Raw genomic sequence first — 11,257 nt, forward strand, 5'->3', positions numbered from 1 at the left:
GTTGCCCAGGGAGGTTGTGAATGCTCCATCCCTGGCAGTGTTCAAGGCCAGGCTGGACGAGTCCTTGGGTGCCATGGTTTAGTGTGAGGTGTCCCTGCCCATGGCAGGGGGTTGGACCTGGATGATCTTAAGGTCCTCTCCAACCCAAACCATTCTATGGTTCTATGAATTTTGTCCCATTTTTGGGCTTGCTGAGGAGGGGGAAGCGGGGAGCTCAGGGGGAAGATGTGGTTTGCAGAACTGGTGTGAGCTGTGCCTGGGCAGCCTCCTACTGGGGGGGGGTGTGAAGGGATAATTAATTTAATTAATTAATTTTAATGAAATTAAGTAAATCAATGTGATTAATTGAATGTTATTAATGATATTGCCATGTGCTGGCCTCCCTGCTTGGTGCTGTGCTGGATAACCCTTGGAGGAGCGGGGTAAGGGGTTATTGGGTGCCTCTGGCTGAATTGGGGGTGTGTGGGTGGCTCTCACCGGTCCTGACACCTTTTAAATTCTTATTAATTAATTATTTCTTATTAATTAATTGCTTCTTATTAATGACGTAATTCTTATTTTTAATGTCCTTTAACGATGAAATCGCTTTCAAAGGTGTCTCAGTGTCAGGGGGACAGGCTCCTTCCCTGTCCCGTGCCCCCCCCAACCCCTCGCAGTGCACCCTCCCGCCCGCCGCTGGGCGCAGGGCGGTACCATGGAGGCGGCGGGGCAGAGCGGCGCCGCGATGGCGGCGGCGGAGGAGGAGTACGAGGCGGTGCTGTGTGTGAAGCCGGCCGTGCACGTCTACCGCCTGCCGCCGCGGGCCTCCAACCGCGGGTACAGGTGGGGCCTCCGCCGTCCCCGCTGCTTCGGTCCCCGCAGAGGGTCCCGCGGGGTGCTCGGGGGCTGCCCCTGAGGGCAGTGGGGCAGGCGGGGCCCTGCAGCCCCGAGAAGCTGCTGTCCCGCTGCGGAAGGGGAAGCGAAACCTCTTGCTGGGTCCCTTCTGGGGTGAAACGAGAGGTGTCCGGAGGAGCCGGCTCCTTGCAGGGGCGCACGGGGGCTGTCGGTGCCGTTGCTGAGGCAGGCGGGCGCCATGGGGATGTCGCCGTGGGTCTGGATGGGCTCTTTCCGCATCCCCCAGGGCTGCGGAGTGGCAGCTGGAGCAGCCGGCGTGGAGCGGCAGGATGCGGGTCACGGCCAGGGGCAGCGTCGCCTTCATCAAGCTGGAGGATAAGAACACGGGTAAGGAGGGGAGGAGGGCACGGATCCATCAGGGCCCTTCTCGGCGCAGCTGCTGCAGGGGGGATGTGTGCAGAGGAGGCCATGGAGATGCTGCGAGGGCTGGAGCAGCTCTGCTCTGGAGCCAGGCTGAGAGAGCTGGGCTGGGGCAGCCTGGAGAAGAGAAGGCTCCTGAAGGGGAGACCTGAGAGCAGCTCCAGTACCTAAAGGGGCTGCAGGAAAGCTGAAGAGGGGCTTGGGACAAGGGATGTAGGGACAGGCCAAGGGGAATGGCTTTAACCTGCCAGAGGGGAGACTGAGATGAGCTCTTAGGCAGAAGCTCTTCCCTGTGAGGGTGCTGAGGCGCTGGCACAGGGTGCCCAGAGAAGCTGTGGCTGCCCCATCCCTGGCAGTTCAAGGCCAGGTTGGACACAGGGGCTTGGAGCAAGCTGCTCTAGTGGAAGGGGTCCCTGCCCGTGGCAGGGGTTGGAGCTGGAGGAGCTTTGAGGTCCTTTCCCACTGAAACAATTCCATGGTTCTGTGATTTTTCCAGGAGAGCTTTTTGCCCAGGCACCAGTGGAGCAGTTCCCCGGCATCGCTGTGGAGAGTGTGACAGACTCCAGCAGATACTTTGTCATCCGGGTCGAAGATGGGAACGGTACATCCCGATCCATGGGGCACGTGTTGGGGGAGTCACCTCAGAACGTCCTCATTGCCCTCACTGCTCTGATCTGCGGATTCTTGCTTTTAAGTGCCAAATATTCCCAGCATCCAGTGGCAGAGGGATGAGTTCTCTCGCTCCCATGGCTCAGACACACTCTGGCCTCTATCAGGAACTAAAACCAATTTGATCTTGTTGCCTGGGGTTAACATGAGGATGCAGGATCATCATCCTGATGCCTCCCTCTGCTTTCACTCGCTTATGGGAATGTAAAAGCTGGTTTTACTCACCCTGCCTCAGCACCCTCACAGGGAAGAGCTTCTGCCTCAGAGCTCATCTCAGTCTCCCTTCTGGCAGGTTAAAGCCATTCCCCTTGGCCTGTCCCTATAGGCCCTTGTCCCAAGCCCCTCTCCAGGTTTCCTGGAGCTGCTCCAAGGTCTCCCCTTCTGGAGCCTTCTCCTGTCCATGCAGCCAGCAAACAGAAGATATTCCCAGTCCCTTATCTCAGCCTCCATGGGCCCAGCTCCTGCAGGAGGAGGTGTCAGGCACGATGGGATGTCCCATCCCTCTTCCTCTGCTGCTTTGCAATTCCAACCCTTCCCGTTCCTCCTTCCCAGGCCGCCGTGCTTTCATCGGAGTTGGCTTTGTTGACCGAGGGGATGCCTTTGACTTCAACGTTGCTCTCCAGGACCACTTTAAGTGAGTTTGTGCCTCCCCCTGTGTCTTCTCCATTTTTGTGGCGGATGTTCACCAGAAGTGGTGGAGAGGAAGTGGGAGGCACACTTGAGTGGTGTTGTGAGGTGGAAACCCCTGTTTCCCTGTGCAGGCAGCTTTCCTTCTCTCAGATATTGCCCACTCTGCATTAGCAGGGTCCCAGACTGGGCTTCCCCATCCAAAACTGAGCACATTCCTTAACTCCCTTCCTTCTTTTCTCGTGCCACCGGTAAGGGGCTGCTCCTGCAGCACTGGGATGCTGCTGCATTGCTCCAGCAGGGAAGGTGGCAGCTCCCATCCAGCACCTCTGAATCGCTGCTCCCAGGCAGAGTGGGATGATTTTGGGCTGGATGGATCCGGGAGAGCCTCAGGCTGGTTCCTGACGTCTCCTTTCCTGCTTCTGTGATCGCTGCAGGTGGGTGAAGCAGCAGAGCGAGCTGGCCAGGCAGGCCGAGAACCCCGAGCAGGGCCCCAAGCTGGATTTGGGCTTCAAGGAGGGACAGACCATCAAACTGAACATTGCGGTGAGGAGCTCTTCCAGCTCAATCCCACCTTTCCTTGGGTGGAACAAGAGGAAGCAGCAGCTTGTCCTCAAAATCCCTGCGCAGAGCCCTTCATGGTAACGCTGCAGGCAGGGATCTGGTTGTGTTATGGGTGGTGGGGCTGTGGGTTCATGGTGGGGATTTAAGGATAAACCCATCCTTGGTCTGACCCCTTTTGCAGTGGGATATTGCTGCAGAGCGGGGTTTTCCCCCCCAGGATAAAGGGGTTTGGCTTTGGGAAGCTGTGCCTGGGAGGAATCGCACTCAGGCTCCGGATTTAAACCCAAATTTGCCTCTTGTTTCAGAACGTGAAGAAAAAGGAAGGAGCAACCGGGACCACCAGACCCCGGCCTGTGGCTCCTGGGGGCCTGAGCTTGCTCCCACCACCTCCTGGAGGGAAACTTCCTTCTGGAGAGCGCCCGTCTTCACTCTCCAATCCCACCCAGCTCCCAGGCACCCCCATCACAGGTCTGTGCTCACACAGTGGTGGCTGTAAAGCTCTTCAGGCTCTGTTTTATCCATCACAATGGGGGAAACAGCTGGGAATTTGGGAATAAGAGTGGGAAATAACCCCTGCTGTTTGTGTTCTCTTTTCCTGACTTCCCTGGTGCTGACAGACTCCCTCTTGTCGTGGCCACAGCCGAATGCTGCTCCCTCTGCCTCCACCAGTGATGTGTGGGGAGACTTTGCCAAAGCTTCAGGGTGAGGCCCTGTGGGGTTTGATTCCTGCTCATTTCCCTGGCTGTGGGGTTTGATTCCTGCTCATTACCCTGGATGTGGGGTTTGATTCCTGCTCATTTCCCTGGATGTGGGGTTTGATTCCTGCTCATTTCCCTGGCTGTGGGGTTTGATTCCTGCTCATTTCCCTGGCTGTGGGGTTTGATTCCTGCTCATTTCCCTGGCTGTGGGGTTTGATTCCTGCTCATTTCCCTGGATGTGGGGTTTGATTCCTGCTCAATTCCCTGGATGTGGGGTTTGATTCCTGCTCATTTCCCTGGCTGTGGGGTTTGATTCCTGCTCATTTCCCCGGCTGTGGGGTTTGATTCCTGCTCATTTCCCTGGATGTGGGGTTTGATTCCTGCTCATTTCCCTGGATAAACCCATTGTGGTGGGGGGGTCATGGCTGCACCCCAGCACCCCTTTGGGATTTCAGAGCAGCTGTGACTTGCACATTGCCTCAGTGCAGTGCAAGGCTACGGGTGCTGCCTCCCCATCTTCCTCTGGGAAGTTTGGGGTGATCCTGCAGGACCCTCCCTGTGTCCCATGGGCCCTTTTGGCATTTAAAACCTCCTTTTCCCCCTTTTTCTTCTCCAGGTCAGCTTCAACCCAGACAAACACAGGCTGGGTTCAGTTCTGACCCCATCCTCTCAGCTGCTCTTCCCTGCACCGGTGCTGGGATCATTGGGATTCCTTCAGGACCAAAGCAGCAGCTTCGGGACACCCCGCTCCTGCCCTTAAATCCTGCCTGGCATCCAGATCCTGCAGTGAATGCCAGGAAGCAAACACACACGTGCCTTCAAACACTCCACACCGGTGCTCTCTGTCCTGGGGGGCGGATCACAGGAAACCTCCCGAGGCTTCTCCATTGGGAAGAACAAGCCATCATCTTCATCACCTCCCCTTGATCACAAGATGGGCATTGAGTGCTCCCAGCGCTGGTTTTCACTAGAGGTTTACGTGCTGGAGCTGCTCCATGTGTATTTGGGCTGGAAAAGCCCTTCCCTTGGCAGGAGCATCCTCCTGGATTCATCTCACCTGCACGATCCTGATGAATGCAACGCTGAGCGTCGCCCTGATCTCTTCTTGAGTGCTTACCTCCACGGTGCAGGAGGTGGGGAGCTGGACCTCTGCCTTTCCATGCTGAAATTCCTCATTTCTTGCTCGGGGAAGTTTGTTTTTCCCCCTCTCTTTTGGGAAGACACGGTTTTACCTCGTCAGTTGATGAAGGACAGGACGTTGTTGGTCTCTTTGACAGAGCTGGGCTTGAGATTCCTCTTTACACAAATAAATATTTTCTTACCTATTTCTATGACGCTTTTTTGGTGTCCAAAATCCCGCTCCTGTTTGGTTTTTCCCAGTGTTTTGGGGTTTTATGGCTTCCATTCCCAACTGAATGACGGTTTCAGAGCCTGGCAGTGAGGCTGCACACCCAGGTGAGGGATTAATGCTTCCACGTGCTTCCAGATGCTTTTGATGCCCAAGAGGAATGGTGTTCCCCCCTCAGAGGGGCTGGGATGTGGTTTTGTGGTTCCCCCTCCTTGCTGGTGTCGAGGAGACCGTCTTGGACAGCAAAGCACAACACACGCTCGTTGCTTAGCAGTGGCTTTATGGCTGGGAAAGACTCCAGGAGAGGAAGGTAAGGAAAGAAATGGGGGGGAAAAGGAGGGTTTTGGCATCCCCATCACCTGGGGGAGCCTCGAGGCAAGACCTGAAGCCCTAAATCCCATCCATTCGCCCTGTCCATCTCCTGTTCTCTGGATGCTTCCCCAAGCCTTTGGGGCAGCGGTGGGCTGTGGGGTAGGAGCAGGGATACTCCAGTCCCCGGTGTGGGGGATGTGGAGCTCAGTTGGGGATTTACCCACAGCTTTTCCTGCCGGATGGGGGCACAAAGGCCGCAATTACCCCCGGGGGGGGTATATTTACCGCCCCGGGGTGGCTGCAGAGGCTCCGGGGGGGGACACAGACATCCTAAGGGGACTTTTACTGCATCTTGGCCTCGGAGCAACCCCACACGCTCCTCCCCGGAGCTTTTTCTGCCAGAGCAAACCCCGGGGCTTTAATGAGCTTAATGAGAGCCAGGGCTTAAGGAAAGGGCTCTCTCCAAGGAGCTCCTTTCCCTGTGGGAGCCAGCACCATCCTGCCGGGGGGGGACAGCACCGCAGCGTAAGCCCATTTCCACTCATTCTGGGCGTGGGGATTGGTGGGGTTTAGTGGTTTACATCAGTTTGATCGTTCTGCTCGTGCCAAGAGCCTCCTTGGCTGGGTTTTAGTGCCAAATCCTTATGGATGGGGGGTTGTTGGTGGTGGGTGTTGAAGTGATCCATTGGGAGGCATTGGGACCCCTGAGGCAGCCAGGAAGAGGAGGGTCCCCGCTCCCGCCGTCACAGAGGGAAGAGGAAGGCAAAAGGCCGGGATTTCGGGCTAATCCCGACCACGCATCCGCTTTCCTCTCGCAGGCACAGAGCCCCAAAAGCTCCCGGCAAACGGGTTTTGGAGCAAGGAGCCTGCAGCAAAGGGGTGCCAAGGGCTCGGCGGCCACCCATAGGGAGCCCATGAGCGATCCGGAGGCTGCGGTTGAGGTGGGGTCCCCACATTGTCCCTTCCTGGTCCCCCCCATAGCGGGATCCGGCGGCTGCTCTCGCGGGAGCGGCGGCAGAGGGGGTGGATCAGGTTGGCCGGTTGCATGCAGAAGGCACCGGTGCAGTGGGGTTTTGCCACTGCAAACGGGGTTTGGGAGGGGAAATGGCAGCTCTGAGCCGGCTTCGTCGCTGCGGATGCAGTCGGGGTGGGTTTGGGATGGCAATGGGGAGACGCAGCACCCCGGTGCTCACAGACACAGGTTCACTGCTTCCGTGAGTGCAGCTGCGAAGCTGAAGTGGGTTTGGGATCACAGACCTGTGTTTGCAATCGGTTTGTGATCAGAACGGCACCTTTGCAGCGGGTTTGTGTCTGCAGCTCTGAGTTTGCAGTGGTTTTGTGCTCACATCTATGAACTTGCAGTGCTTTTGTGCTCACATCTATGAACTTGCAGTGGTTTTGTGCTCACAGCTATGAACTTGCAGTGGTTTTGTGCTCACAGCTATGAACTTGCAGTGGTTTTGTGCTCACAGCTATGAACTTGCAGTGCTTTTGTGCTCACAGCTGTGAACTTGCAGTGGTTTTGTGCTCACAAATGCAACTTTGCAGCGGTTTTGTGCTCACAAATGCAACTTTGCAGCAGTTTTGTGGCTGCAGCTGCAAATCTGCAGCCGTTTGATGATTTCAGTTGCAAATCAGCAGTGGTTTTGTGGTCACGCACACAAACCTGCACCCCTCTTGTGATTGCAACTGCAGATCCACAGTGGGTTTATGGGCACAAGCTTGCAGTGGCCTCGCAGCTGCCTCCCATTGCATGTTGGGGCGCAGCATTTGCAGCTGGATGAGGGAAAAGGTTTTTCACGGGGCAGGCTCAGCTCAGCCCCTTCCTCACTGATGGCTCCATCGCGGAGCTGGATCCGTGTCCCACTGCTCCCGGAGCCGCCCTGAGCCCGGTCCCGGTCCCGCAGCGGGGGCCATGTCCTCGCTGCTGTCCCTCCAGGAGGAGAACCGCATCCTGCAGCAGGAGCTGTCCCGTGTCGAGGACCTGCTGGCGCAGAGCCGGGCCGAGCGCGATGAGCTGGCCATCAAGTACAACGCCATCAGCGAGCGGGTGAGTCCCGATAGCCCCAAACCACCCTTGTAAACCCCAGACCTCACAGCCATCCCAGCTGGAATCTTTGCATTCCCCATGCTGGGAGCTGGAGGTGCTGTGGCATCAATGGGAATTTCAGAGCCGGCCTGTCCAGACCTGTCCTGGCTTGCCAGGGCTTGTCCTGGGGGATGCACAAAGCATCCTCATCCCCCTTTTGTTTTCGGGAACAGGACCCCCTGCCACGGGCATCCTTCACATCCCTTCACCATGGCAACGGAGGGATTCAAAAGGGCTTTAGGCAATGGCCGGATGCTGAATGTGGCTCCTGGGGAGACCCGAATTGGGGCACTGCCAGGATTTTGGGGGCACCCCCTCTGTTTGTGCCTGGTTATCCATAAAATACCCCAGATCCTAGGATAACACCCCAAAGCAGATCACTGTGGCTGCACCCGGGTTTCCTTTATCCCGGTGCAAACCAGGGTGGGGTTTGCTGAAGCCCCTGCTTCAAAGTTGGGATGTTTTTGAAAGCACCCCCAAAATTTCCTGTTCCTCTCCTCCCTGTGTGTGCAAAAGGGGGGATGCAGAATTTGGGGGGGCTTTGTATAGGATGCCCTGAAGCAGTGGCTCGATCTGGATACGAGTGAAACTGGAGGATGCTCAGAGGGGGTTTAACATCCCGATGGACTCAGGGGGTATCCTGACATCAATCCTATCCCACTTCCCAGCTGGAGCAAACGCTGCGGCTGGAGACGGGCGAGCGGGATGCATCGGAGAGCCGGAGCCTGGCGCAGCACAACATCGAGCTGCGGCGCCTGCTGGAGGAGGAGCAAGCTGCCTACAAGCGCAAGCTGCAGGCGTACCAGGAGGGCCAGCAGCGCCAGGCCCAGCTGGTGCAGAAGCTCCAAGCCAAGGTAAACCCTTCCCAGGGGACACAGGGATGCGTTGGGGACCCCGTCTCGGTGCCACCCTCCCCGTTGCCTCCATCCAGGTGCTGCAGTATAAGAAGAAATGCGGTGAAGTGGAGCAGCAGCTGCTGGAGAAGGCGACAGAGCTGGAGCAGGAGAGGCTGACGGTGAGGGATGGGTTTAGGGGTCCTCTGCCTTGAACCCCCCCAGGTTTGGGGGATGCTGATGACAAGTATCCCTGCAGAGCCAGCTGGATGTGAGCAGCGTGCAGCCGGAGGAGGAGGGCAGCAATGAGCTGGAGAACGCCCTGATCCGGCTGGAAGAGGAGCAGCAGAGGTGAAGGGGGGTGTGTGTCCCTGAGGAGCTGTGGGACCCCCTTGGGGTGATGCTTTCAATGACCCCCCCATTCCCCACCCCGTCCAGGAGCAGCAGCCTGGTGCAGGTGAACTCGATGCTGCGGGAGCAGCTGGAACAAGCCAACGTGGCCAACGCGGCGCTGAGCGAGGACATCCGCAAGCTGACGGCCGACTGGGCACGGGCACGGGATGAGCTGGAGCAGCGAGAGGCGGAGTGGAGGCGCGAGGAGGAGGTTTGGGGGGAACAGGGATTGCACAGGGAGAGGGATGTGGGGATGTGGCATGGAAAGGGGGGTGGGGATGGGAAGGGGGATGCAGGACTGCTGGGAAGGATGTGGGGTTGTTGCATGGAGAATAGTTTGGGGCTATAGGAGATGTGGCATGTGATGGGAAGGGGATGCAAGGCACAGGGGTGGAGGGATGTGGCATAGAAAGGGATGTGGGACCACCAGGAGGGATGCAGGACCATGGGGAATGTTGCATGGAGAAGAATTTGGGGGTGCAGGAGATGGGGCATGTGATGGGAAGGGGATGCAAGGCACAAGGATGGAGGGATGTGGCATGGAAAGGGATGTCGGATTACGAGGAGGAATGTAGGACCATGGGGGATGTTGCATGGAGAAGAATTTGGTGATGCAGGCGATGTGGCGTGGAATGGGATGAGTCCCCCAACCCATGCCTTGCAGGGTGGGAGGGAATTGGGGTTGGGGTTATAGAGCACCATGGGGATGATGGTTGTGGCCATGGGGGTGTTGCAGGAAGATCTGGGGACCAAAGGACGAGGGATGTGGGGCCAGGGGAGGTGGGGATGCTCCACCAAGGAGGCTGCACGGGGAGGGACCCCACCACCGCAGTCAGCACCAACACATTGCACCCCATAACAGACCTTCAACACCTACTTCAGCAACGAGCACAGCCGGCTCCTGACGCTCTGGAGGCAGGTGGTGGCCTTCAGGAGGCACTTTGGGGAGATGAAAGCCACCACGGAGCGGTCAGTGCGGCGCTCGGGGAGGGCTCACGGCGATCCCCACGGATGCGCAGGGGTCCCGGGTCCCATCCTGCGCCTCCCCGCACAGGGACCTGGCGGAGCTGAGCCACGAGGCCTCTCGGGCGGGCAGGGCTGCCCATGCCGCCTGCCTGCACCTCGCTGCCAACCTGCGCCTGGCCGAGAGCCAGGCGGGAGCGGCGCGGGAGCAGCAGGAGCTGCGGCTGGGGCAGCTGCAGGAGCAGTTGGCGGCGCGGGCGCGGGATGCGGAGCTGGAGAGAGCCGGGCTTGGAGCGCGGTACGAGGGGTCTGGGGGCACGGGGTGGGGGGGTGCTGGTGGGGGGGCCTGGTGCTGCCCCATGGACGGTCCTGCCCCGTGTCCTGGTCCTGCCCCATGTCCCATTGTTGCCCCCATGTCCCATTGTTGCCCCCATGTCCCATTGTTGCCCCCATGTCCCGATGTTCCCCCATGTCCCGGTGCTGCCCCATGTCCCATTGTTGCCCCCATGTCCCATTGTTGCCCCCATGTCCCGATGTTCCCCCATGTCCCGGTGTTGCCCCATGTCCCGGTGTTGCCCCATGTCCCGGTGTTCCCCCATGTCCCGGTGTTGCCCCCATGTCCCGATGTTCCCCCATGTCCCGGTGCTGCCCCATGTCCCAGTGCTGCCCCATGTCCCGGTGTTGCCCCATGTCCCGGTGTTGCCCCATGTCCCGGTGTTCCCCCATGTCCCGGTGTTCCCCCATGTCCCGGTGTTGCCCCCATGTCCCGGTGTTCCCCCATGTCCCGGTGTTCCCCCATGTCCCGGTGTTCCCCCATGTCCCGGTGTTGCCCCATGTCCCAGTGTTGATCCATGTCCTGGTGCAGGCTGTCGGAGCAGGCACTGGCTCTGGAGAGGCTGCGGGAAGAGAATGCAGAGAAGGAGCGAGAGGTGGAAGCGCTGAAGCTGCAGCTGCAGAGCTTGGTGAGTGCTGGGGTGAGTGTGGGGCATGGGGGTGCAGGGATGCACTGGGGCTGGGAGTGCCAATGTGATGTGTGATGTGCATTGGGGCAGGTTGCGTGCGGAGCCAGGCTGAGAGAGCTGGGCTGGGTCAGCCTGGAGGAGAGAAGGCTCCTAAAGGGGAGACCTGAGAGCTGGATGAGCTTCCATCCCAAACCAGGCTGGGATTCTATTTCATGCTGGAGCATGATGCATGCTGCACACCACGGTGTGATGTGTGCTGGAGCACAGCACAGTGCACGCTGAGCCATGATGCACGCTGGGGATGATGCAGGATGCAGCCAGAGCACGGTGCATGCCAGAGTGCAGTGCACCCGGGGGTGCACCACATGCTGCGTGTGCCTGATGCATGCCTGTGATGCGGGGGGGGTTGCAGGAGGCTGCACGTGCCCAGGATCCGTCTCCAGCAGAGGTGGAATCGCTGCGCTCGGAGGTGGAGCTGCTCCAACAGACCCTGCAGGACATCACCCAGGTGATGGGGACACCCCGGCCCCGCCAGCCTCAAGCCT

General features: G+C 58.7%; 2 protein-coding genes across 3 annotated transcripts in view; both read left to right on the top strand.

Annotated features, from left to right (window-relative positions):
- Window positions 1-674: 674 nt before the first annotated feature.
- Window positions 675-4,611, top strand: NECAP2 (NECAP endocytosis associated 2). Its single transcript, XM_057401312.1, has 8 exons — window positions 675-822; window positions 1,121-1,221; window positions 1,751-1,855; window positions 2,476-2,557; window positions 2,988-3,096; window positions 3,420-3,582; window positions 3,732-3,816; window positions 4,429-4,611. Exons 1-8 carry the CDS (start codon window positions 695-697, stop codon window positions 4,469-4,471), a joined length of 816 nt encoding a protein of 271 aa, XP_057257295.1. The 5' UTR covers window positions 675-694; the 3' UTR covers window positions 4,472-4,611.
- A 789-nt stretch (window positions 4,612-5,400) lies between these two features.
- CROCC (ciliary rootlet coiled-coil, rootletin) overlaps window positions 5,401-11,257 on the top strand; it is a 30,545-nt gene continuing 24,688 nt past the window's right edge. The window contains exons 1-11 of one of the 2 annotated variants that reach the window (XM_057401321.1): window positions 5,401-5,470; window positions 6,291-6,413; window positions 7,412-7,522; window positions 8,230-8,415; window positions 8,493-8,576; window positions 8,654-8,745; window positions 8,833-8,998; window positions 9,650-9,756; window positions 9,842-10,048; window positions 10,616-10,712; window positions 11,125-11,220. In XM_057401321.1, coding sequence (XP_057257304.1) covers window positions 6,387-6,413; window positions 7,412-7,522; window positions 8,230-8,415; window positions 8,493-8,576; window positions 8,654-8,745; window positions 8,833-8,998; window positions 9,650-9,756; window positions 9,842-10,048; window positions 10,616-10,712; window positions 11,125-11,220 — 1,173 coding nt within the window. In that variant the 5' untranslated portion in view covers window positions 5,401-5,470; window positions 6,291-6,386. Of the gene's footprint in view, window positions 5,471-5,860; window positions 5,998-6,290; window positions 6,414-7,411; window positions 7,523-8,229; window positions 8,416-8,492; window positions 8,577-8,653; window positions 8,746-8,832; window positions 8,999-9,649; window positions 9,757-9,841; window positions 10,049-10,615; window positions 10,713-11,124; window positions 11,221-11,257 lie in introns of those variants that run through there. The other variant, XM_057401320.1, reaches the window with a different exon arrangement.

This window comes from Pezoporus wallicus, unplaced genomic scaffold (genome assembly GCF_028554395.1).
Source record: "Pezoporus wallicus isolate ANWC-B61680 ecotype Strahan unplaced genomic scaffold, APGP_CSIRO_Pwel_v1 contig_14543, whole genome shotgun sequence".
Taxonomy (NCBI): domain Eukaryota; kingdom Metazoa; phylum Chordata; class Aves; order Psittaciformes; family Psittacidae; genus Pezoporus; species Pezoporus wallicus.

Bases quoted from the DNA above. Each gene is read 5' to 3' on its own strand.
- NECAP2 (XM_057401312.1), top strand. From the start codon at position 695: ATGGAGGCGGCGGGGCAGAGCGGCGCCGCGATGGCGGCGGCGGAGGAG. The intron at 823-1,120 runs GTGGGGCCTCCG...CGCATCCCCCAG, and splicing joins GCCTCCAACCGCGGGTACAG to GGCTGCGGAGTGGCAGCTGG. The intron at 3,583-3,731 runs GTCTGTGCTCAC...TGGTGCTGACAG, and splicing joins CCCAGGCACCCCCATCACAG to ACTCCCTCTTGTCGTGGCCA.